This window comes from Hyla sarda, chromosome 2 (assembly GCF_029499605.1).
Source record: "Hyla sarda isolate aHylSar1 chromosome 2, aHylSar1.hap1, whole genome shotgun sequence".
Taxonomy (NCBI): domain Eukaryota; kingdom Metazoa; phylum Chordata; class Amphibia; order Anura; family Hylidae; genus Hyla; species Hyla sarda.
Genome location: NC_079190.1, coordinates 315,652,497 through 315,680,228, shown reverse-complemented (window position 1 = coordinate 315,680,228; position 27,732 = coordinate 315,652,497). Strand labels below are relative to the sequence as shown.

The window sequence follows — 27,732 nt, the reverse complement described above, 5'->3', positions numbered from 1 at the left end:
CTTCAAACAACTTTTGTCTTGTATTTCTCCTGCTAATATCCACTAACTTGACTGATAATTCTCGTTCCCCTACTGCCTTGATTGACTGACATACAGGACTGAAAGCAAAACCCTATAATTAATAATGCAAGGTGAGGTGAGGGAGAGAAGAGGTCTGCTACTGCAGCTCAACACCACCAATTTAACTCTTCAGCTCTTAACCAAAAAGCCACTTTTATAACTTTATAAACAGTAATCAGCAAAACAAAAGGATCTCTGATAAACCCCTCTGATCTCTTGGTTACCCCCTAATCACCCCTCCCTAATGAAGCCAAAGCTTAAATGGGGCTCTGGTGAAAAAAAAAAATGTTTTCAAATAAAAAAAGACTGGAAATAAGTACACAACTTTCTCTGGCGCATACAGCAGCTGATAAGTACTGGAAGGATTAAGATTTTTAAATAGAAGTAATTTACAAATCTGTTTAACTTTCTGGCACCAGTTAATTTAAAAACATTTTTTTTCTTCACTGGAGTACCCCAGCAATTCAGGGAGTAATACTAAAACAGCATCAGAATGTACATTTTATGTTGATACCAGTCCTGCATCTACCACCTAACTCTAAAGCCTTATGAGAGTGGAAGCATTTACCATTTTTGAATTGTCAGGCAGAATGAATAGAGTTGCAGTCCCAGGAACTAGTTGTCAAGTCTGGTAGGGATCAGTGCAGACTAGAGCTTGCCCTAACCACTGTCAATATCCTACTTGGATGACCTGTCCTAAACAGAGGCCCTCAACTGGATGATGGTCCTTGTCGGCTGACGGTAAGGACCAGGACATGTGAAACGCTAGCAGCGTTACACATAGCAGTGTGCTGCTGTAACTTTTTCTTTATGCAAGGCTCCTTATTGGCCAGGCACGCAGTGTTACTTCTTACTACTAAAGACGATGCACAAGAAAGCCTACAAACAGTTTGCTGAAGAAAAGCAGACTAGGGACATGGATTATTGGACTCATGTCCTGTGGTCCGATAAGACCAAGATAAACTTATTTGCTTCAGATAGTGTCAGGTGGGTGTGGCCGCAGGTAAGGAGTACAAAGAAAAGTATTTCTTGCCTATGGTTAAACATGATGGTTGGAGTGTCATCTATCCAGGTCAGTTGAATAAGGGTTGAGTGTCATAGTCTGGGCTTGCACAGGTGCTGTTGTCACTGTGGACCTACAGTTCATTGAGATCAGGGACTACCTGTCTAATTTGAAAAAAATCCCTAAACAACATTGGTAGCAAGTGAGCAGCACTGAGAATTTTAACTCACGTGTGGTTTTCTATGATTTAATAATATTAATATAATTCAATAAAAGTTAAGTTTTAGTGAATCCCTAATTAGAAGGCTTATTCCGGAGGGGGCTTCCCCAAAGGACGATGTTAACAGTTCATTGAAAGCCAACATGAAAGCCAACATGTACTAAAGCCAAACATGAACCCTTCTCTTCCGAGACTGAGCCGCAGGGTAGTATTCCATCATGATAGCAACCCCATAAACACTTCCAATGCAACCACTGCCATCTTAAAAGGAGCTGAAGGTGATGGACTGGCCAGGCATATCTCCAGACCTAAACCCTATTAAGCATATCGTTAAAGATCGGCATCCATCTTCAGTGAATTGAATATTCAAGATGGATGCCAATCTTTGGAGGGACAGATCTCCATAGGACAGATATGTATTTAACCCTTTACCCCTTATTGGTCTCCAGTTCACCCACAATATAACCCAGTGTATAGGGTTTAGCGTGAGTGAACAGATGATCGTTTTCCTTTAACCCCTTAAGGACCCAGGACATCCCCGGACATCCTGGCACCCTGGGCTTTAAGGACCCAGGACATCCCCGGACGTCCTGGCGCTTTCCGGTCCCTGCTGCGCACCGGGCAGAGATCGGAAGTGGATGCCTGCTGAAATGCTTCAGCAGCCATCCAGGGCAAACGCCGAGGGGGGCCATGTCGGCCATGATCACCGCAGATCGCGAGGGAAATCGCCCCTGCGATCTGAGGCGTTACCGGGCTGATCGTCTGGGACCCGACCGCCCGGTAATTTTGCATGATCCTGGTTGTCACAGATAGCCAGGACCATGCCGAAGTATAGGAGCGAGGTGGCAATCGCAACCGACCAATCGCAGTGGGGGGGGGGGCCATTATTTCCTCCCACCCTTCTCGGCCCCTGGAAGTCCGGAGAGAACAGGAGGAAGACCGGAGGACGCGGCAGGGGACGGGGGAGTGCTGGGGACCGGCCCCAGTACTTACCTCGTTTCTGAAGACCCGGATCCCGGCAGCGGAGACGGCGGCAGTGGCGACAGGTCAGTGGATCTTTGGGGGCGTCGCGGGACCTTTGCAGCAGTCCAGACCGCCGTAAAGCGATCCGGACTGCTCCATCTGGTCCCCTTACACTACAACTCCCAGCATGCCCAGACAGCCCTTGGCATCTGGGCATGCTGGGAGTTGCAGTTTTGCAACATCTGGAGGTCCACAGTTTGGAGACCACTGTGCCCTTCCAGATGTTGCAAAACTACACATCCTCAGCATCCCCTTACTGTCTAGGCATGCTGGGAGTTGTAGTTCTGTAACATCTGGCATCTGCAGAACTACAACTCCCAGCATGCTTGGACAGTTTTGGCATACTGGGAGTTGTAGTTTTGCAACATCTGGAAGGGCACAGATTGGGAACCACTGTATTAGTGGTCTGCAAACTGTAGTCCTCCAGATGTTGCAAAACTACAACTCCAAGCATGCTGGGAGTTGTAGTTCGGCAACATCTGGCTCTAAAGATGTTGCCGAACTACTACTTCCAGCATGCCTGAGAATGTTTGGGAGTTGTGGTTTTGCAACAACTGGAGGCACACTGGTTGGGAAACATTGTCTGTTTCCTAACTCAGTGTTTCCCAACCCGTGTGCTTCCAGCTGTTGCAAAACTATAACTACCAGCATGCACTGATAGACCATGCATGCTGGGAGTTGTAGTTTTGCAAAAGCTGGAGGTTCCCCCCCCCTGTGAATGTACAGGGTACATTCACATGGGCAGGGGGCTTACAGTGAGTATCAGGCTGCAAGTTTGCGATGCAGCAAATTTTGCGCAGCAGCTCAAACTCACAGCGGGAAACTCGCTGTAATCCCCCGCCCGTGTGACTGTACCCTAAAAACACTACACTACACTAAAACAAAATAAAATAAAAAGTAAAAAACACTACATATACACATACCCCTACACAGCCCCTCTCACCTCCCCAATAAAAATGAAAGACGTCTGGTACGCCACTGTTTCCAAAATGGAGCCTCCAGCTGTTGCAAAACAGCAGCTCCCAGTATTGCCGGACAGCTGTTGACTGTCCAAGCATGCTGGGAGTTTTGCAACAGCTGGAGGCACCCTGTTTGGGAATCACTGGCGTAGAACACCCCTATGTCCACCCCTATGCAAATCCCTAATTCAGGCCTCAAATGCACATGGCGCTCTAACTTCGGAGCCCTGTCGTATTTCAAGCCTAACAAATTTTGGGGGGCTTTTTCTCCTTTCACCCCGTATGAAAAGGTGAAGTTGGGGTTTACACCAGCATGTTAGTGTAAAAAAATTAATTTTTTGCACTAACATGCTGGTGTTGCCCTATACTTTTAATTTTGACAAGAGGTAAAAGGGAAAAAAGCCCCCCAAAATTTGTGATGCAATTTCTCCCGACTACAGAGATACCCCATATGTGGCCGCAAAGTGCTCTGGGGGCGCACAACAAGGGCCAGAATGGCGAGTGCACCATGTACATTTGAGGTGATTTGCACAGGGGTGGCTGATTGTTACAGCGGTTTTCACAAACACAAAAAAAAAACACATGTGACCCCATTTCGGAAACAACACCCCTCACGGAATGTAATGAGGGGTGCAGTGACAATTTACACCCCACTGGTGTCTGACAGATCTTTGGAACAGTGGGCTGTGCAAATTAAAAATTTTGTACAGCCCACTGTCCCATAAATGCTCACTGTACCCCTTGTTACGTTCCTCAAGGGGTTTAGTTTCCAAAATGTTATGCCATGTAGGGGCTTCCTAAATGCGACATGCCCCCCGAGCAAAATTTGCTCTGAAAAAGCCAAATATGACTCCTTCTCTTCTGAGCATTGTAGTTCGCCCGTATTGCACTTCAGGTCAACTTATGGGGTACCTCCATACTCAGAAGAGATGGGGTTACAAATTTTGGGGGGTATTTTCTGCTATTAACCCTTGCAAAAATGTGAAATTTGGGGGGGAAACATACATTTTAGTGAATTTTTTTTTTTTTTACGTATGCAAAAGTCGTGAAATCCCTGTGGGGTATTAAGGCTCACTTTATTCCTTATTACGTTCCTCAAGGGGTCTAGTTTCCAAAATGGTATGCCATGTGTTTTTTTTTTTGCTGTCCTGGCACCATAGGGGCTTCCTAAGCGCGACATGCCCCCGAGCAAAATTTGCTCTCAAAAAGCCAAATATGACTCCTTCTCTTCTGAGCATTGTAGTTCGCCCGTAGTGCACTTCAGGTCAACTTATGGGGTACCTCCATACTCAGAAGAGATGGGGTTACAAATTTATTTATTTTTTTTGGGGGGGGGGGGGGTATTTTCTGCTATTAACCCTTGCAAAAATGTGAAATTTTAGGGGCTTCCTAAATGCAACATGCCCCCCAAAAAACATTTCAGAAAAACGTACTCTCCAAAATCCCATTGTCGCTCCATCCCTTCTGAGCCCTCTACTGCGCCCGCCGAACAATTTACATAGACATATGAGGTATGTGCTTACTCGAGAGAAATTGGGCTACAAATATAAGTATAAATTTTCTCCTTTTACCCCTTGTAAAAATTCAAAAATTGGGTCTACATGCAAGTGTAAAAAATGAAGATTGTGAATTTTATCCTTCACTTTGCTGCTATTCCTGTGAAACACCTAAAGGGTTAAAACGCTGACTGAATGTCATTTTGAATACTTTGGGGGGTGCAGTTTTCATAATGGGGTCATTTGTGGGGTATTTCTAAGATGAAGACCCTTCAAATCCACTTCATACCTGAACTGGTCCCTGAAAAATAGCGAGTTTGAAAATTTTGTGAAAAATTGGAAAATTGCTGCTGAACTTTGAAGCCCTCTGGTGTCTTCCAAAAGTAAAAACACGTCAATTTTATGATGCAAACATAAAGTAGACATATTGTATATGTGAATAAAAAAAAAATATTTGGAATATCCATTTTCCTTACAAGCAGAGAGCTTCAAAGTTAGAAAAATGCAAAATTTTCAAACTTTTTATCAAATTTGGGGATTTTTCACCAAGAAAGGATGCAAGTTACCACAAAATTTTACCACTATGTTAAAGTAGAATATGTCACGAAAAAACAATGGCCGGGTCCTAAGGTGTAAAATGGATGGGTCCTTAAGGGGTTGAACAGTGTTATACAGACTGTGTACTCATTACCTTACATTGTAGCAGAGTATCATTACTTGAGTGCTGCTACATGAAAAGAAAATTTTTTATATTTACAAAATATTCACAAAAATATAATGGGTTTACTCTTTTATGGGAAATACTGTGTATGTATTTTATGAAAACTATTTTTACCATGCACTTTTTATTTAACTATTAAATATAACTCACTTATAGGCATCTACAGATCTAACAGACATGCAGCTATAACAGATAACCTATCTGTGATCATTAATCACATTTATTGGATACTCATGGGTGACAAAGGGACCGTCAACCTGTCCCTACTGACTGTGGCATTTAGGTAGTTTGCAGCTGTATATTGACTGTAAGGGAAAAAAATGAATGCATAGAAGACGACAGATGCAAAATCCCTTTTCACACCTCCTTCCAATTAGCAAAAAGGCATCTTTTAAAAATGTCTTTATTATGCATAAACACTGGTTAATCATACTGGCTTGTAACCCTCGACATGTGCAATCAACATATGTACTTGGTCGACATCTAATAAAAAGTGGGGTATTCCAAGGTAAAACGCTTAGCCACTATCTAAAGGATAGGAGATAAGTGTCAGATTGCTAACCCCCCTACGACCTCAAAAATAGGAAGCACAGTCTTGTTTTGGAATGGAGCAGAAAGTCGCACATGCATGCTGCAACTACATACATTGTCTATGGAGTTGCTGAGTATAGCACATGGCTAAATTCAGGAGCTCCATACACAATAACTGGACTGGATGTATGTGGAAATTATTGGCAAAAACACAAAGACATAAACATATCATAGAAAAAGCATGGAAACAGTTAAGGATCAAAAATAAAAATAGAAAATCCACAAATGGTAGTTATTTGTAAAAAATCTAAGTTGTGTTTGCACAACCGTAGGGCCCTTGCAGTATGGAGGGTAGAACCATTCTGTGTGTTTATGCTCTAAAATTTCAAGCAATGTGTATATTCAAGTACACTCGGAAACGTGACGTACATGTATGTGACATTGCACTAAGCGTTAACAGGAAAGTATCACCTCAATTTTGTTTTATAAATGACAATCACATACTGAAATCTGTTTCTTTTTTTTCTTATTTACTGACTGTATATTCTTTTAAGCTATTTTCAGTACATGATTATAGTAATAATGGCAATGCGGACATAGAAAACTGGAATCTGGAGATTGTCGCACTGATATGGGACACTGTTTTAGCCAAGTTCAGTGACCTATACAAAACTGTTGTTGGATTCCTAGCTATCTGCTTCTACTTTATACTAGTAAAGATGACTTGTGATGCTCATGAAAATGCTGCTGAGAAAAACACCACATAAAAAAAACTAAAACAAAACTTGATTTGAACAATATGGCATTTTCTACTAATACATTCCCAAAGTTACAGGAACCTTGTGGCTCGGCAGTTGATGACTTTAGCCTGCAACAAATTAGTTCAGCTTTCAGGTGCTCTGGTGGGCTGGAAAAGGTGGATACAGTCCTAGGAGACTCAAATTACTGTAACTGCTCATCTCTAATTATTGCCTTAATACATGTTTGACAAACAATCGCTGCGCCATCTATACTAGCCGAAAGTCAGCATTTCTATCTTTAAAAGTATTGCATTGTACAATAAGAGGATGGGAGAGATAAAAAGAGAGATAGGGGGCGCTCCCTTGTAGCGTATATCGACTTGGTGTGATCCCTCCACCGCACCTAAGTGATATACTCACCTTTGGTGATGTTGTTTCAGTCCCACAACTGTGGTGGGTCGTGGTATTCGGGGTGCAATAGGGTGAATGGATTAAGAGCTGCTGCACTCGGACCGATTCTGGGTTCCCAGCGAGGGACCAGCTTGGAAATGGGTGGTAGGAAAAGGCGGTCTATGAGGCGCTTCTCAAAATGGCTCGCAGAGAGACAATAAATATTTTATTGAAAATTACGGACAATGCATTTCAGCACTCTGGGGTGCCTTCCTCAGGTTCAATTTGGCAGTACACTCTGTAGGACAGGTACCTTATAGGAGTCTGCTGGTAGGGATCCTGCTTCTAAGTGCAGCGCCGACAGTGTACTGCCAAATTGGGCCTGAGGAAGGCACCCCAGAGTGCTGAAATGCGTTGTCCGTAATTTTCAATAAAATATTTATTGTCATTTGTCCGTCTCTCTGCGAGCCATTTTGAGCAGCGCCTCATAGACCGCCTTTTCCTACCACTCACTCATAGTACAATAGGTACTTCTTTGGCTACATATTAGTTTAGTCGGACAAAACTTTAAATGTTAAAGAACTTAATTAATATTTATTGTTAGTCTTAATTTTTTTGTACCTGGCACATTAAGAAAATAGGAACTATAATGGTTTAGCATTTGTCTACTATTACAAACAATGGCACTGTTCAACATTTGGGTGGTTAAATCATAAGCATACTGACCCATAACCTGTCCCTGCTGGGGCAATGGGCCGGTGTTGTTGATCGATAAGACTAGTACCTGTGACGATAGGGGTATTACACTACCCGACTGTCTAATGGACTAGCATTTATGCAGCAAATTGTATCATTAGTTTGATCTTTTTTGTTTTGGGGTGCACAGGCACATTACAATTTTGGTGATTTTTTTTAAAATAATCATTAAAGGTTATATTTTAGCACACCCTGAGCACCTTTATTATTTATGTTGTCTCATAATTTGATCACTGTTCAACATTTCTCAGAAACGTTAATAGATGCTAAGCTATGTAAACACAGAGCTTTTGTTATATGTTTCGATATAATACACATGTCAAGTGCATCCATACAGTCCTAGTAACCCATTTGTAAGCCACAAAGAGTGCTCTTTGGCATGTTGGGGGTATATTCAGCATTTCTTTGTTCCTTCCGTACTAAAATTGCATAATATTCTTGTTTTCAACATTCAATCATATGGAGATATATGCAACAAAAGGGCAAACAGTTGTGCACGTCAGAGGTTTGAAGTGTCATAATAAAAAACTTTTGAAATGTTGCAGGGACATGTCAAAAATTTTGATCAGTCAGGTTCTGAGTATTTACACCTCTACCAATCTCTCTCTCTATTCTCTCTTCCACATATGTATATATACAGTACAGACCAAAAGTTTGGACACACCTTCTCATTCTAAGTCTTCTTTATTTTCATGACTATGAAAATTGTAGATTCACACTGAAGGCATTAAAACTATGAATTAACACATGTGGAATTATATACATAACAAAAAAGTGTGAAACAACTGAAAATATGTATTATTCTAGGTTCTTCAAAGTAGCCACCTTTTGCTTTGATTACTCATTCTCTTGATGAGCTTCAAGAGTAGTCACCTGAAATGGTCTTCCAACAGTCTTGAAGGAGTTCCCAGAGATGCTTAGCACTTGTTGGCCCTTTTTGCCTTCACTCTGCAGTCCAGCTCACCCCAAACCATCTGGATTGGGTTCAGGTCTGGTGACTGTGGAGGCCAGGTCATCTGGCGCAGCACCCCATCACTCTCCTTCTTGGTCAAATAGACCTTACACAGCCTGGAGGTGTGTTTGGGGTCATTGTCCTGTTGAAAAATAAATGATGGTCCAACTAAATGCAAACCGGATGGAATAGCATGCCGCTGCAAGATGCTGTGGTAGCCATGCTGGTTCAGTATGCCTTCAATTTTGAATAAATCCCCAACAGTGTCACCAGCAAAGCACCCCCACACCATCACACCTCCTCCTCCACACCAACACACCCAACACAACAAGAGAATGCCAAGAGTGTGCAAAGCAGTAATCAAAGCAAAAGGTGGCTACTTTGAAGAACCTAGAATATGACATATTTTCAGTTGTTTCAAACTTTTTTGTTATATATATATATATATATATATATATATATATGGATGAAGCAAACAATATCATGGTTCATTCCATGGCTGGACACAATCTCCATCCAGTGGCAGGAAACAGCTTCATCTATGGGTAGACCCAGAACAATCAAAACTTTTGACATGTCTCAGTGAATTTTGTATAATGACATAGTCATAGACATCAGGAGATGTCAAGAGTGACTTATAAACTTGAAGTATGGTGTACCAGTGGATCTGAATCCAAGGAAGCTGGTGGTGATTCCTTCACATTGTGTTCCCTTGGAGGTGATGTTGAGAGACTGGTGCCCATACTGGGTTGTGGTAGATGTAACAACTTTGACTGGTCCTGTTGTGCTAGAGGCCAGGGAAGTGTGTCTCTAACCCACTCAACTGGGTCTTCCCAGGCAGCTCTCTGTCCATGAACCTATTGTGCAAAGAAAAAAAATCATTGTAAAGATTGTGCAGATTTACTTTTCAAGTCAACAGCAGCCTATAGCCTTGGACAATTCAATACAAATGATTACAACTAAAATTCAAGTCTGAAAAATAAGTTTAGAAAGATATAATCAGTGAGTTTGTTTTTGTATGATACAGTAAAATACACTTTGTGCATGAATACCGTATTTATCGGGGTATACCACGCACCGGCCTATAACACGCACCCTCATTTTACCAAGGATATTTGGGTAAAAAAAGTTTTTTACCCAAATATCCATGGTAAAATGAGGGTGCGTGTGTGCGCGTGTATACCCCGATACATCCCCAGGAAAGGCAGGGGGAGAGAGGCCGTCGCTGCCCGCTTCTCTCCCCCTGCCTTTCCTGGGGTCTAGAGCTGTGCTGCCGGCCCTTCAGTCCCCCTGGCTATCGGTGCCGCTGCCCGTTCTGTCCCCCTGACTATCGGTACCGGCGCCCCATTGCCGGCGCCGATAGCCAGGGGGAGAGAAGGGGCAGCAGCACCCATTGCCGGCACCGCTGCCCCGTTGCCTCCCCCCATCCCCGGTGGCATAATTACCTGGGTCGGGTCCGCGCTGCTGCAGGCCTCCGGCGTGCGTCCTCTGGGTCGTTGCTATGCACGGCGCGGCGCACTGACGTCATGCGCCGCGCCGTGCAGCGCATAGCAACGACGAAGGGGACGCACGCCGGAGGCCTGCAGCAGCGCGGACCCGACCCAGGTAACTATGCCACCGGGGATGGGGGGAGGCAACGAGGCAGCGGCGCCGGCAATGGGTGCCGCTGCCCCTTCTCTCCCCCTGGCTATCGGCGCCGGTACCGATAGTCAGGGGGACAGAACGGGCAGCGGCGCCGATAGCCAGGGGGTGAGAAGGGCCGGCAGCAGGGCTCTTGACCCCAGGGAAGGCAGGGGGAGAGAAGCGGGCAGCGAGGGCGGTATCCTGGGGCGGTATCGGCGTATAACACGCACATAGACTTTAGGATAAATATTTTAGCCTAAAAAGTGCGTGTTATACGCCCATAAATACGGTAATTGCTCTATGCAGGCAAAAGTCTGTCACACGATTCCTGTTCAGGTAGATTTTGAGATTCTTCAAAGGTAGTGCATAGCAAGCACTTGGTATAAATAAAGCTTTAAATTTTAGTTTGTTAATTACGGACAGGTACGTGTCAAATATTAAATAATCCCTCTTAATGAGGGCATTGCACTGTCACTACCCCTGCCTTGCATATGATGCACCTTAACAACTACAAAATACAATGATGGACTGCCAAACCACTATCCCCTTTAAAGGGGTATTCCGCCCCTAGACATCTTATCCCCTATCCAAAGGATAGGGGATAAGATGTCAGATCGCCGGGGTCCCGCTGCGGCACCCCGCCATCATTACTGCGCAGAGCGAGTTCGCTCTGCACGTAATGATGGGCGGTACAGGGGCCGGAGCATCGTTATGTCACGGCTCCGCCCCTCGTGACGTCACGGCCCGCCCTTTTCAATACAAGTCTATGGGAGGGGGCGTGGCGGTCGTCACGCCCCCTCCCATAGACTTGCATTAAGGGGACGGGCCGTGATGTCATGAGGGGCGGAGCCATGATGTCACGCTGCTCCGTCCCCCGTATCGCCCGTCATTACGCACAGAGCGAACTCGCTCTGTGCTGTAATGATAGCGCGGTGCCGCAGCGGGGATCCCGGGGGTCCCCAGCAGCGGGACCGCGGCGATCTGACATCTTATCCCCTATCCTTTGGATAGGGGATAAGATGTCTAGGGGCGGAGTACCCCTTTAACCTGTTAAAGCATTTCTAATTATATTCTAGGAAAGTAGAGCCATCTTAATAATCCCTAAAAAAAACATAGTTTAAAACAAAGTCAATGTGTATTTTTAAACTCGACTACCTCTTAAACGACCTTAAAGGGGATTACAGATTAGAATTTCAATATTTGCAGATGACATTAAGGCTGCATTCACACTTCGTTTTTACATTACGGGTGCCGGATCCAGCTGGGGGAGGGGCAAACCGTCATCTCCCGTACCCCAGCCAGGCCAGCGCTGAACTCCATTTACTTTAATGAGCCGACCGGAGTCAAACGGTGACTCCGGTCGGCTCATTTTTGACCCGTATGCGGTTTCCTGACCGGACCTAAAACCGTAGTATACTATGGTTTTAGGTCCAGTCACAAAACCGGATACGGGTCAAAAATGAGCCGACCGGTGTCACCGTTTGACTCCGGTTGGCTCATTAAAGTAAATGGAGTTCAGCGCTGGCCCGGCTGGGGTATGAGAGAGCCCGGTTTGCCCCTCCCCCAGCCGGATCTTGCACCAGTAATGTAAAAACGAAGTGTGAATGCAGCCTAAACTGGGTAGGGTGATCACCACAGAGGAGAATAACATAATATTACAGAGGGATCTGGGGAAGCTGGAGGCTTGGGCACAGACAAGGGAATCCTCCTAAATTTAATGTGGATAAGTGAAAGGTTATGTACTTGAGCTGTAAAAACTAAATGTACAATTGTGTAAAATAATAAAACCATATAATGCCATGCAGAAAACACGGGTATGGTACAAAAAAGTTGCAGTCTACAACATGGTACAGGTTGCCATGTACAACTCTTTTGTACTGTCCCAGTACGCTGGCAACACAGGGACATACCTGCAGTTTCAAGAGGAAACCCTCATCTTTGGTGACCGCCAAAGAGCGGGTCAGAGCACCTCTGTAACTGTGGACCCCCGGATCGTCCCCGGCAAACACTTTCCAGGTGAGGTCCCCCACACTGGAAAGTAGGGACGATCCCAGAAAAAATGCAGAGTGTGTTGCAAGAGGGGGATTCGTAAGTACACCACCACTCAGTGCGACACTTACCCAGATCATCCGGGCCTCTGCATTAAGGATTGCTTCAGGGAGTATAACACTTCCATGGAGTTCAAATTTTTTTATCCTTTCACCTGATTTTCATTCCCCAGAATTCGACTCCAATGTACCAGTCCAGAGTACATTGTCTTCCAAATTTGAAAACCAAAAACACCCCCTCCCCCCCAAAAAAAAATCCCAAAACCTCTTTCCCAATACCGATATCTTTTTTTCCTCCCAAAAAAAATAAATTTAGGGAACACCCATCTGTTCCACTTCACCCCTATACACCTTCAATAGGGGGTGTACTGTTTGTAATAGGCTCACATGTGGGTGTTCCTTTTTTGTATTTTCCTCTGAATGCATGTAACTGTTAGGTCCATAAGAAAAATCGGCCTCAAATGCGAAGAGTTCTCGCTCTTGAGCTCTGTCGTATTTCCAGCCGACAATTCGGAGTCACATAGTTGTTGCCAGAAAGATGAAGCAGAGCATAGGTTGAGAATTGCAATTTTCAAAAGCTACCCTTCATCCATTCCTGGAAAATAAATTTAGGAAACACACGTGCATTCAAAATGTCCTCTTTACCCCCTATACCCATTCCTCAGGGTGCGTTCCTTCTGTAATGGTGTCACATGTGGGTGTTTCATTTTTGTATTTTCCTCTGAATGTATATAACCGTAACAGCTACTGATATGCCATAGGCCTCAGACCTGCAAACAGACCTCTATGACTTCTGAGCCTTGTTGTGCGTCCGCCCGACACATTACCCCATATGTGGATGTGTTTCCATAGTCAGGGGAAAAAGCCCTCCAAAATTAGCAACCCAATTACCCCAATTTGTAACTCCAATTACCCCTTGTGAAAATGTAAAAAATTGGTTAACCCCAGTATTTTAGTGTAAAAAAATACAATTTTTCATTTTACAGCCCACTGTTCAAAAAACCTGTGAGGTACAAGTACTCATTGTACCCCTTGTTACCTTCCTTGAGGGTGTAGTTTAAAAATTTTGGTCACTGGCCGGGTTTTTTTGTTTGTTAGATTTTACGTCAGAACCTCAACCATTGCAGTGCAAAGCACCACTTTAGGCATCAAATCTCATCGGTGCTGTCTCACTCCTAAGCCCTGTTTTGCACCTGCATAGTGCTTTACCGCCATATATGGGGTATATCCTTATTCTGGAGAAATTGGGCTACAAATTTTGTGGAGCTTTTTTTCTCTTACTACATGTGAAACTAAAAAAATTTTGGTTAATACCATCAATTTAGTATAAAAAATCTACTTTTTCACTTTTACAGGCCACTGTTCAAAAAACCTCTGAGGTGTGAGTACTCACTGTAACCCTTACATTCCTTGAGGGGTCTAGTTTCCAAATTGGTGTCACATGTGGGGGGTTTCTGCTGTTCTTGCATAATGGGAGGTTTGAAAATGTACATGACCCCCAACTTCAATTTTAAGCAAAATTCTCTCTTCAAAAGACCAATGGTGCTCCTTCTGTTCTGAGACCTGTAGTGTGCCAGCAGTGCACTTAACATCCACATATGGGGCATTTTCTTAATCGGGAGAAATTGGGCTTCAAATTTTGGGGTCCATTTTCTCCTATTACACCATGTGAAAATGAAAAATTTGGAGTAACACCATTATTTAGTGTTAAAAATTGAATTTTATCACTTTTACGGCCCACTGTTCAAAAAACCTGTGATGTGTAAGTACTCACTGTAACCGTTCCTGGAGGGGTCTAGTTTCCAAAATGGTGTCACATGTGGGGGGATTCTACTGTCCTGCATCATGGGGAGGTTTGAAAATGTACATGACTCCCGACTTCAATGTTAAGCAAAATTCTCTCTTCAAAAGACCAATGGCGCTCCTTCTGTTCTGAGACTTGTAGTGCGCCAGCAGAGCACTTAACATCCACATATGGGGCATTTTCTTAATCGGGAGAAATTGGGCTTCAAATTTTTTTGTTGTCCATTTTCTCCAATTACCCCTTGTGAAAAAGAAAAATTTGGGGTAACACCATCAATTTAGTATTAAAAATCTAATTTTCCATTTTCACGTCCAACTTCAACGCAAAGTCGTCAAACACCTGTGAAGTGTTAAGGCTCACTATACCCCTTGTTACGTTCCTTGAGGGGTGTAGTTTCAAAAATAGTATGCCATGTGTTTTTTTTGCTGTTCTGGTACCATGGGTGCTTCCTAAATGCAACATGGCCCCCAAAAACCATGACAGCAAAATTTGTTTTAAAAAATCCCACAGTTGCTCTTTCCATCTTGAGTCATGTTGTGAGCACACAGAGCACTTTATGTCAACATATGAGGCATGAGGTATATACTCGAAAGAAATTGGGCTACAAATTTTTTTTTCCACCTAATACCACATAAAAAAAATGGGGCTACAAGAACAAGTTAGTGTAAAAAATGCAGATTTTGATTTTTCTACTCCACTTTGCTGCTATTCTTGTGAAACACCTAAAGGGTTAACAAACTTTCTGAATGTCATTTTGAATACTTTGATGGTGTAGTTTCTATAATGGGGTCATTTATGGGGTATTTCTCACAGAAAGGCCCCTCAAATCCACTTCAAACTTAACTGGTCCCTGAAAAATTCAGATTTAGACATTTTCATGAAAATTTTGAAAATTGTTTCTATACTTTGAAGCCCTCCAACATAAAGTAGACATATTGTATTTGTGAATCAATATAAAATTTATTTGGAATATCCATTTTCCTTACATGGAGAGAGTTTCAAAGTTAGAAAAATGGTACATTTTCAAAATTTTCATGAAATGTTGGGATTTTTCACCAAGAAAGGATGCAAGTAACAACGAAAATTTACTACTATGTTAAAGTAGAATGTCACAAAAAAACAAACACTCTCGAAATCAGAATAATCGGTAAAAGCACATTGGTCAGAATTGCAAAAAAGGGCTGCAACGTTTTTTATCCTGCTACGCAAAATTTTGTAGATACAGTAACATAGTTTATAAGGTGGAAAAAAGACAAGAGTCCACCAAGTTCAACCTAAAACCCTACTGTGTTGATCGAGAGGAAGGCAAAAAAAAACAAACAAAAAACCACGAGGCGGACGCCAATTGCCCCATGACAGGGGAAAAAATCCTTCCTGAATAAATCCCTGGATCAATGTTCTATCCACATAAATCTCACAACATCATGTGGCAGAGAGTTCCATAGTCTCACTGCTCTTACAGTAAAGAATCTCTGTCTGTGATGATGGCGAAACCTTCTTTCCTCTAGACGTAGAGGATGCCCCCTTGTTATGGTTACCTGCCTAGGTATATAAAGATCACTAGAAAGATATCTATACTGTCCATTTATATATTTGTACATTGTGATCAGATTGCCCCTAAGACATCTTGTCTCTAAACCAGTGCTTCTCAATTCCAGTCCTCAGGACCCCCTAACAGGTCGTGTTTTCAGGATTTCCTAAGTCTTTCACAGGTGACATAATTATGGTCAGTGAATCAGGCATCACCACAATTATATCACCTGTAAAAGACTAAGGAAATCCTGAAAACATGACCTGTTAGGGGCCCTGAGGACTGGAATTGAGAAACACTGCTCTAAACTAAATAACCCCAAGATTAATAACCTGTCTTGGTACATACACCAAAAAGCTAAGTATGGGCTGGTGTATTTTTTGGAGATGTTTGTCTACTCCTCCTCATCCTAGACTTGGATTCCTGACTGATATGAATTTGTTGTTGAAAGTTTTAATTCCACCCTGCCTTTCCTCTCCCATGGGAAGAACCGCTACTATCTAAAGCCTCAGATTATGTCACCTGAGGGTAATGAATGATGTATAGTCATGGCCGTAAATGTTGGCACCCCTGAAATATTTCTAGAAAATGAAGTATTTCTCACAGAAAAGCATTGCAGTAACACATGTTTTGCTATACACATGTTTATTCCCTTTGTGTGTATTGGAACTAAACCAAAAAAGGGAGGGGAAAAAAAAAAACAATTGGACATAATGTCACACCAAACTCCAAAAATGGGCTGGACAAAATTATTGGCACCTTTCAGAATTGTTGAAAAATAAAACTGTTTCAAGCATGTATAAAATTCCATCCCTTCCCCAATATCACGCCACACCCCTACCCTTCAATTCCCTGGTTGAACTTGATGGACGTATGTCTTTTTTCGACCGTACTAACTATGTGATGCTCCTTTAAACTCACCTGGGGCAAGTAACAGGTGTGGGCAATATAAAAATCCCACCTGAAAGTAGATAAAAAGGAGAGACGTTCACTTAGTCTTTGCATTGTGTGTCTGTGTGTGCCAAACTAAGCACGGACAACAGAAAGAAGAGAAGAGATTTGTCTGAGGACTTGAGAACCAAAATTGTGGAAAAATATCAACAATATCAAGGTTACAAGTCCATCTCCAGAGATCTAGATTTTCCTTTGTCCACAGCGCGCAACATTATCAAAAAGTTTACAACCCATGACTCCCAGGGTGTGGCTGGAAGAGAAAAATTGATGAAAGGTGTCAACGCAGGATAGTCCGGATGGTGGATAAGCAGCCCCAAACAAGTTTTAAAGATATTCAAACTGTCCTGCAGGCATCAGTGCAGCGCAATCTATCAGTCGACATTTAAATGAAATGAAACGCTATGGGAGGAGACCCAGGAGGACCCCACTTTGCCATTTTGTAACTTTGGGGGCTTCTGTTTCTACACAGTGTATTTTCCGGTAAAAATGACACATTATCTTTATTCTGTAGGTCCATACGATTAAAATGATACCCAACTTATATAGGTTTGATTTTGTTGTACTTCTGGTAAAAATCATAACTGACCCCACTGCTGACACAGAGAAATAAAAAAGCAAGACTACATTTTGCCAAAATGAACTTGAGTTCCTTCTGGGAAAACATCTTGTGGACAGATGAGACCAAGATAGAGCTTTTTGGTAAAGCACATCATTCTACTGTTTACTGAAAATGGAATGAGGCCTACAAAGAAAAGAACACAGTACGAACAATGAAAAATGGTGGAGGTTCAATGATGTCTTTGGGTTGTTTTGCTGCCTCTGGCACTGGGTGCCTTCAGTGTGTGCAAGGCATCATGAAATCTGAGGATTACCAATGGATTTTGGGTCGCACTGTACAGCCCAGTGACAGAAAGCTGGGTTTGCTTTCGAAATCTTGGGTCTTCCAGCAGGACAATGACCCCAAAGATACATCAAAAAGCACCCAGAAATGGATGGCAACAAAGCGCTGGAGAATTCTGAAGTGGCCAGCAATGAGTCCAGATTTAAATCCCATTGAACACCTGTGGAGAAATCTTAAAATTGCTTTTGGGAAAAGGCGCCCTTCCAATAAGAAACCTGGAGCAGTTTGCAAAGGAAGAGTGGTCCAACATTCCGGCTGAGAGATGTAAGAAGCTTATTGATGGTTATAGGAAGCGACTGATTTCAGTTATTTTTTCCAAAGGGTGTGCAACCTAATATTAAGTTAAAGGGGTACTCCCGTGGAAAACTTTTTTTTTTTATATCAACTGGTGCCAGAAATGTAAACAGATTTGTAAATTACTTCTATTAAAAAATCCTAATCCTTCCAGTACTTTTTAGGCTCTATATACTACAGAGGAAATGCTTTTCTTTTTAGATTTCTCTGATGTCACGACCACAGTGCTCTCTGCTGACCTCTGCTGTCCATTTTTGGAACTGTCCAGAGCAGGAGAAAATCCCCATAGCAAAAATATGCTGCTCTGGACAGTTGCTAAAAGGGACAGCAGAGGTCAGCAGAAAGAACTGTGGTCGTGACATCAGAGAAATCCAAAAAGAAAAGCATTTCCTCTGTAGTATACAGCCCACAAAATGTATTGGAAGTATTAAGATTTTTTAATAGATGTAATTTACAAATCTGTTTAACTTTCTGGCACCAGTTGATTTAAAAAAAAAAAAAAAAAAAAAGGTTTTCCACGGGAGTACCCCTTTAAGGGTGGCAATAATTTTGTCCAGATCATTCTTGGAGTTTGGTGTGACATTATGTCCAATTTGTCCAACATGTGTATAGCAAAACATGTGTTACTGCAATCTTTTTCTGTGAGAAATACTTCCTTTTCTAGAAAAATTTCAGGGGTGCCAACATTTACGGCCATGACTGTAATTTCAGATATTAGTGCCAGTGGACACATTTTACCTTTCAACCCAATAGCCGTTTCTAACAAAGTGGAGTCATCTATAAGTGGAGCAATTAGTAAAGTCATCTGAGACACTAATCTCTGTATCACTACTTAACTCTTTTGGGAACAGACAGTAAACAATCTATATAGATCATAGTTTACTCAACCCCCCCCCCCCCTCACTGGGCTGAGTGCCCTGTGCCAGGGAGTAAATAGTGATGCTGAGAATTGCTACTTAACCCCTCAAAGCCATACAGTGAGCAGTCATATATATAGATGGTTGTTTATAGTATACTGTCAGGACAAAGGTCTTACTACTCCCGGTCCAGTCTGTGTCTTATATTGTACTGGAGACTGTCACGTGAGGCTGCTCTGAAATTTACAGTCAGGAGCGGATGTTGTAAGACTTAGGCAAACAGTGTTCAAACAATGAATTTTTAACTTGCCATTTAAAAAATAAATAAAAAAAAGGCATGTTAAAAACGTAATGTGTGATCATAGCCTTCCCCCACCTTGTGGGTGCTCTCCCCTGCTGGGGACAGCACCCAAAATGTACTAACAATTATTTTTTTGTCTTTTTTTGTTCACTTTTTTTCCCCCTTTCAGATAATAGTATGCAGAGGACTATGCAGTACTCAGTGAACTACGATGATGACCAGCTATTTTTGTTTTGTTTTTTCTTGTTGTTTTTTCTTACTCACTGAACAGGCTTAGGAGCGGAAACCAACACATATACGTGTCTGTTACTAAGCTGAGGCTCATCATTAGCCCCTAAAAGAGCTACCGCTAGCTCCCTATTATTATTCCAGTACCCATTGCCACCAGAGCTGGATACCATCTGGAGCATGAAAAATGTATTCTTCAGGATTGGGCAGTAGCAGGCTGGCATTATTTAGGCTGGGAAGGGCCAAATGGCCTTGTTTTGTACCTGGACGTTTATTTAAAGGGTTATTCCAGGCGAAAATGTTTTTTTTATATATCAACTGGCTCCGGAAAGTTAAACAGATTTGTAAATTACTTCTATTAAAAAATCTTAATCCTTCCAATTGTTATTAGCTTCTGAAGTTTTCTGTCTAACTTCTCAATGATGATGTCCCGTCACGGGAGCGGTGCATGATGGGAGAATATCCCTTGCATGATGGGAGAATATCCCCATAGGAGCTGGACAGCTCCCGGGACGCGAGTCATCAGAAAGCAGTTAGACAGAAAACAGCAACTCAACTTCAGAACCTAATAACTATTGGAAGGATTAAAATTTTTTAATAGAAGTAATTTACAAATCTGTATAACTTTCCGGCGCCAGTTGATATATAAAAAAAAGTTTTTGCCTGGAATATCCCTTTAAAAAAGAAGGGACACCATATTTTTTCATAAGATAGACACAAAACAAACAGTAGCAACCTGGTGTTCATTTATTTTTCCCCTTTCCAGCCTAAAAATACCAGCCTACTATAGCCCAAGTCCTGGAATATAATATTCTTATGATCTGGACTGTACCCCATTCTTTCTGGTATCCCTGGTGGTGGCGGGTACTAAAATAATAATGTATTACATTGTAATGCTTATTACAATGAACAACTCTACACCCCTCATTAGCCATTTAATAAAAAAAATAAAAAAAAACGCTGGTAATCGTCAAAGTCTACTAAACTCCTCCACATACCGGTTTCTGAAAGACAAAAGAAGACAAAAACAAAATAATTGTTTAGTACACTTTTGACACACATAAAAAGGCATGTTAAAGGTGCAAAGTATGAAGACAGCCTGCCTAAGGCTAAATTTCCACTTGGTTTTTCTTCTGGCAGTTTTTGGAGAACTGCCACTGCAGTCTTTGAGCCAAAGCCAGAAGTGTATTCAAAAGGAATAGGACATATAAAGGAAGGACTTATACTTCTCCTCCATTATGGATCCACTTCTGACTTTGGCTCAAAAACTGCAGATGCAGTTTTCCAAAAACTGCCAGAAAAAAACCAAGTGGAATCCTTGCCTATGTCTTATCACTCCCGCTCCAGACTGTGAACTTCACCATAACTTGACGGTCAGTAGAGGCTCAAGTATAGAAAAAGAGAGATTTGACTTGAAAGTATAAAGTATATAGCCATTGATTTAGCTATTTAACCCCTTCCTCCTTCTAGTGAGGTAGGGGCAGTTAACAGTGCTCTGAAGCTGTATATCTTCTTGTGGCACTGAATACAAAATTTTACAAAACAAACTGTATTTGAAGTAACACTCAGTAAAAAATAATTTGTAATAGTGCTTTTTTGAAAGCCAGAAATGGAACAGGCAGGAAGAAGTCTATACATTTTCTATTCCTTTAGTATCTGCTGTGTGTGTGTATAACAACACTAAATTGAAGCTTTGGACTGTGGTATGCATATTTAACCCCTTAAGGATGAAGCCTATTTTGGCCTTCAGGAAAGAGCCCCATTTTCTAATCTTACACATTTCACAAACTTTGGGATGCTTATGTTTATACCTATTACATGTGATTTAACAAGCTGAATTTGCTTATACTTGGCGTAAAAAGAGGAAAACAAAGCCTTGTTTTTGTGCTAGGGTAATTGTTTTTGTAAAAGGGGGCATTTTCTGTGCCAAAATTTATGAAAAATTCTGCACATTTTTATAATTTTTTTTGCAAAAATAAATTGTGCTTAAAGGGGTACTCCGCCGGATAAGAGGTCTAATCGTGGTAGTCACGCTGTTGGGGAACCCTGCAATCTCCGCTGTGGCACCCCAGTCATCCGGTGCAAGGCTCCAAACTTCTGTGTTCTAGATGTCGCCACTGCCGGCCCGAAGATTGCGAGGGTCCCCAGTGGCAGGACCCCAGTGATCAGACATCTTATCCTCTATCCTTTGGATAGGGGATAAAATGATTTCCGGCAGAGTACTCCTTTAAAAAAAATGACACAAATAATAAATCTCCCAATGTACTTTATGCAAGTGGTAGTTTTTTGTCAACACATTCAGCGTTAATTTATGAAAAGTGTTACGAAAAATTTAGGAAAATCTGCATTTGTCATAATGGCTCATAAATTTGTTAATAATTAACATTTACCATATGCCTACTTGACTAAGGCATCATTTGTTTAATGTTTTTTTAAGTAGCAGCACATGCCCCTATTTTGTATAAAAAGGCCACTTTATGTAAAAAGTTTAATTGGCAAAGACAATGTCCAGGCACCATCTGTAGCTTCTACTCCCAATGACCTACCCCAGGAGGACCAATACCTTCCTCCCAAAGTTATTTTTGTGTGAGTTAGTTATTTTTAATGTCTGGAGAGAAAGTGTTGGTATATAGAAGAAATAAGCCCTTTTGTAGTTCCTGAGGTCCCAACTATACTCACTTATGACACCTGATTTACCCACAATGATAATACATGTCACCCTGCTGCACAAGCATGACAGAGTTGCAAATATATAGAAAATTTCGAGTGGGGCAGAGCAAGTTCAGTGTAGAATTGATCCAAATGCTTCAGCTCCTGATTCCTCTCTCAATCCATGAGGCAAAGCCCTTAAGGAAAAACCTTTGCCTAACAATGGGGTATGCCAGGTAGAACTGTAGGGGTTCACCCCATCACATTGTACACGTCTCACAAATTCCACCAAAGCCTATGCAGTAAATGTAAAGTGGGGAATTTTCTACAATCAAGTTGTTTGGCATTTAAGGCATCAACGAGAAATGGCAGGCTTAAGAAATGTGTCAGTAAACTTTTATTGAGATTTAAATGTCATCTAGCTACCAACACTTTAGATTCTACAGCTGTGTTTCAGGTAAGTATACATTGCTGTGTTAGGAACTAACAGGTTGCCAACATGCCTTAGCTCTCTACAAGGTGTCTAGTTTAATAGGAGGACATTCAAATAATTTCACAGAAAAGAATCTGTGGAAAGAACAGATTGGATACAATATCAAGGAGTCCTATGAAATTTTCTGGCAGTTAACTTAATTAAAAACATAAAATCATTACCTACAGACAGGTAGTCATGATAGAGACAAGCAGCTACATAAGTAAACACACACAGTAAAATACTTCCAGCAATAACCATTAAACCATTTCTGCACTAACCATTAATTTTGTTTTATTTTGGTTGTTTCTTGGGAATTTACCCAGTACATATGTAACCCTGTTGCTAAATATGAGAGTTCCCATAACTTAGCTAAACCATTCCATAGTGCGGACAGTTTACGGCAATGATATGGAAAAGCAAAGCTACGTAAAAATAATTTTAAATAAATACAAAACTGTATGTCCAATCCAAAAATTTAAACTGGAATATCCTTTACGACTACTAGAACAGTATTACTCTTTTTAAAATGGGAAGCACTACATAGAAGCACACTTGCCTTAAGTCCATCTTTGGCTCCCTCTGAAAGGTAAGGAATTATAGAGTTGTTCCATAAATCAATAAACCACACACGGAAATCCTCAAAGCCAATTGGACAGGATAAGAAAAAGCAGGGGCCTATAAAAGCAAACAAGGATTATCATTCAACCTTTCATTTCCTAAGAGATCTCTAAGCCATTTCACAAAAAGATTTATTAAAATTAACTACAATCAGCTTTAAGTAATTTCAAATTGTATTTCAAATTGTTTAAGGTTACAGTAAGGTTGTACTCTGACTTCATATAGGTATAATGCAAATCAAAGGTTGCAGTGCAAATTGAAATGTAAAACACAGTGGGGGAGATAAATAAAATTGTGTGCGCTTCAATGACTTGTACCACATATTTATGTCTTTAAGGCACCTTTTAAGCGGTACTCCACTGGCCAACGTTCGGAACCTTTAGTTCCGAAGGCTGTGCGCGAGCCGGCCTCACCCCCTCATGACGTAACGCCACGCCCCCTTAATGCAAGTCTATGGGAGGGGGCGTGATGGCATTGAGGGGCGTGGCCTGATGTCACATGGGGGTGTGGCTGATCCCCGCAGTGCGCACATAGCGTTCGGAACGAAATGTTCCGAACCCTGGCCAGTGGAGTACCCCTTTAAGTCTTTCTCAAGAAGGAGGCAAGAAGTGTGCGTGGCTTTGCTGAAAGAGGTGGCTTAAATGCAGCAGCATGCTCCATGATTTTGGTGCACAAATTTGGCATAAAGTAAGACAACTAATAGAAGGCCTAATCTTAAACTAGGAAGTATAAAGATGCACAAGATTTCAAAAGAACATGAGTAACTATAATAAATCTAGCACAATTTTACATTGGATAGTTTCAGTTTATACTGTCTAAGAATTTTTATTGATCTACATCAGTGAGTTATTTTTTTAAGTATAATTTTGCATTAACTACTCTACTGTATATGACTACAATATGTTGATATTGACAAGTAGCATTAATGTCAAGCAATGGAAAAGATGAAATTAGTTAGATAAATAAAGTTGAAGATAAAAAATAAAAGTGTAGCCAATATACAAAACAAAGAAAAAAAAAACATTTTGTTTTATATACCTATGAGGAAGTCTGGAGTACTGTGCTTCTCCAGGAAAGTATGCAAATGGTACCATAGCCTGGGGACCCAGTCCAGAACCTTGAGTAACTCCCCATGTCCAGTTCCAATGCTGCCTTCAGATTCTAGCAGCTTTCGACGTAAATATCGACCTAAGAATCCATTTGCTGGTTCCACATTGTTAGAGAAAGTTAACAACCTGCGGAGGACAAAATTATTTTCAATGGATATTCCCACAGAGCCGCTTTATTTATTGTTCCATAATATTAAAGGGGTACTCCACTGGAAAACATTTTTTTAATCAACTGGTGACAGAAAGTTAAACAGATTTGTAAATTACTTCTATTTAATACTCTTAATCCTTCCAGTACTTATCAGCTGCTGTATGCTCCACAGGAAGTTCTTTTCTTTTTGAATTTCCTTTCTGTCTGACCACACTGCTCTCTACTGACACCTCCTGTCTATTTTAGGAACTATCCAGAGTAGGAGCAAATTCCCATAGCAAACCTATTCTTCTCTGGACAGTTCCTGACATGGACAGAGATGTCAGCAGAGAGCACTGTGGTCAAACAGAAATGAAATTCAAAAAGAAAAGAACTTCTGCTGTGTATACAGCAGCTGACAAGTACTGGGAGGATTAATGGAAAACTGTCAGCTTCCCCCCCCCGGCACTAACCAGCAGTACTGGCTGATCAGTTTGATGCCTACTGTGCCCGGATCCGCCCGGCAATGGCATTCTGACGTCAGTGGCCGCAGTGCCACCTAGCTCATCAATATTCCTACCCTCCCTCCTCCTCTTCATCAGTACCGCTGGTTAGTGCGGGGGGAGCAAGCTGCTTTCCTTTAAGATCTTTAAACAGAAGTAATTTACAAATCTGTTTAACTTTCTGGCACCAGTTGATTTAAAAAAAAAAAAATGTTTTCCAGCAGAGTATCCCTTTAAGACACAAACTTGCCAGGTGTAGGGTCTAACTGGCTGTTAGTCAGTATAATACAGAAAGAAGTACATACAGACGTGGACAAAATTGTTGGTACCTTTCTGGTAAAGACAGAAAAACTCACAATGCTTCCTGAGGTAACTTGAAACTGAGAAGTAATAAGGAATAAAATGTACTTAAAATTAACTGATGAAAATTAGACATTGACCAAAGAAAGTCTCTGAGCAGACAATATCAATGCCCAGGTGTGGGTATTCACCAACTCCACGTTAGAAACATTCATATGCAAAATACTGGGCTGTATGTGATTCCATTAAAGAATTCCATCACTCTCGGTTAGAAGATTCATCTTTTTTCATTTATTTGGAAGTTTCCGTAGTTTTAAACAGCTTACAGATGGTATGTCGGCAAACATCCAATCTAGCAGAGGCCTTAACACACTAGTTGGGAGCCTCCAGGACCTGCCTGACTAATCTTAGAGGGTAAGTGTGTGTGAAAAGCAAAAATTTTTATATTTTCAGGTATATAGCCTCCCATTTGAACATGAAAAATTCCTACTATAGTCTGCACTATATACATTTTTTCATAAAACTTTGGATTTGTACATTTATTTTTATTAAAAAATACTTCTAATGAAAATTTGACAAATGGCTTTCATGCAGCACTGTGCAGTATAGTCGGTTTTCATACTCACATGTATTTCAAAGTCGGTGCCTCTTTCCTCCTTACCACATAGCGCTTTACATATGCGATGGATCCCGGTCCATCCCCATAGCAGCTGCCTCCAGTGCACCACATCAAAAATTACTATTGTGCAAATATTTAATGATGCATGATAGTAATTTTTCAGAAAGTTAACCACACCATTAGTGGTATGCTTTAAGGAGGAGGCTGAATGTGCTTGATTTGGATTTCAACATGGTTATGGAGGAGCATGGCTTTAAAAAAAAAAAATTCAATAAATAGTTGTGTTTTTTTTTTTAGCATGTGTATTTTAGTATGCTCATTTGATATACACTTATTTGGTATTTTTTCTGGCTTGAGAATCATGCTGCATATATATATTTTGGAAGGAGCAGTAGAAAAACTGTGCTGGGAACATTAGGAGGAAGAGAAGCTGTTGAGGAAGTCATGCACAGAGAGTGAGCTGGGAGTTGTTGCTAAGCAACAGCAGGAGGCACAGCCATACCTCCTGCTGCTGCGCTCCATCCTCCTGTCTGCCGCCGCCGGTCCTTGGGCCCCGATCCCACCGCTGATGCCTGGAATCAGGGGCTCTGCTCCAGGTACCAACTCTCGACACCCACTCTCGCCCTCAGGAATAGGGGCGGAGTGGGTGCCGTTAGGGACACCCCCAGCAGGAGTCACCTGACTCCTGCTGCTTAAAGGGTGATAGGTGCAGTCTCAGATGGCACCTATCACCCATTTTTTTCTGGGTCACCTGTTGATGCCGCAAATCGCCGATCTGAATTGATAATTATGATCGTTGACATGGGGGGGGGGGGGGTTGAGGGGTTTGCACGGGGTACCTGCTGATTTCAGCAAGCATCCCGCTCCTTTCACCACCGGATTACCGGCGGTGAGCGGAAGTGTTCAGGGCATACAGGTACGCCCTGGGTCCTTAAGTACCAGGACATCAGCGTGTCTGTATGCCCTGTGTCCTTAAGGGATTAAATACGAATTTCTGGACTTTATGTTTTTATTTACATTATTTTATTTAAAAAATTGGAAAAGGGGGTGATTCAAACTTTTATTAGGAAAGGGGTTAATTAACATTACATTTCTTTGCAATAGCACCCCTTTTTGGTTAGTGATTACTAAGCTACCCCTCCCCACCTCTTTTCTCTTAACAAGGCATAAGACTCTCTTCTAAGCAACTTGATGTTCTTGTGACTACAGTTGCACACATTATTCAGAAGTTAAAAGGTTCATGGCAGGGCTTGCACCACCTATAGGCCAGATAAGCACTGGCCTACAGCACACATTGAAGGAGGGTGCTGCGCTGCCAGGGAGCAGGATTTCTTTTTTTTTTTTTTTTCTTTTAGTTTCTCCTCTGTCAGGGCAGGGAGAGAGAGAGCTCTGATGTCCCCCCTCCCTCTGCCCAGAGCCTCAGTTTTCAACTAATCTTTGTCCATAATGACACAGATAAATTTAAACTCTACTACTCCTTCTCCTTTAAGGAAAATAAGAAGTTTCTGAGCAGACGCAGGGGATGTGTACTCTCCGCGGCCCGACTTGAAGGACACTTAGAGGAGCAAGTGTTCCTGTATTTGCATCAAAGCCCTGGGGGTGGGGTTGAGATTTGAGGTTAGGGTAAGCATATGTGTGTGTGTATACATCCCAACCAGGGTGCCTCCAGATGATGCAAAACTACAATTGTACAATTATATTTTTCTCATTTACTTAAATAATTGATGTAAATAACAGTCAGCATAAATCTCATGTTATGAACTAAGAGTTGAACTAAAGAGTACAATTAAAATTTTATTGAACAAACCTCCTAATGGTAACTATATTTTTTTAAACATAAAAAACTTACTATGTCCTGTTCCAAATTATTACGCACAGTAAGTTTCAAAACACTTTATAGGTTGTAAAGAACTGAAAATTGTCATTTGTTGTGTTTA

At 41.7% G+C, this 27,732-nt stretch overlaps 1 protein-coding gene across 9 annotated transcripts in view; it reads right to left on the bottom strand.

Moving 5' to 3' along the window:
- Positions 1–27,732, bottom strand: part of NAV1 (neuron navigator 1) — a 526,544-nt gene that overhangs the window by 5,547 nt on the left and 493,265 nt on the right. For all 9 annotated transcript variants that reach the window (XM_056557725.1, XM_056557730.1, XM_056557732.1 and 6 more), the window contains 3 exons: positions 24,173–24,369; positions 23,073–23,191; positions 9,511–9,708 (listed from right to left, as the gene is read on the bottom strand). In XM_056557725.1, coding sequence (XP_056413700.1) covers positions 9,511–9,708; positions 23,073–23,191; positions 24,173–24,369 — 514 coding nt within the window. The remainder of the gene's footprint in view (positions 1–9,510; positions 9,709–23,072; positions 23,192–24,172; positions 24,370–27,732) is intronic.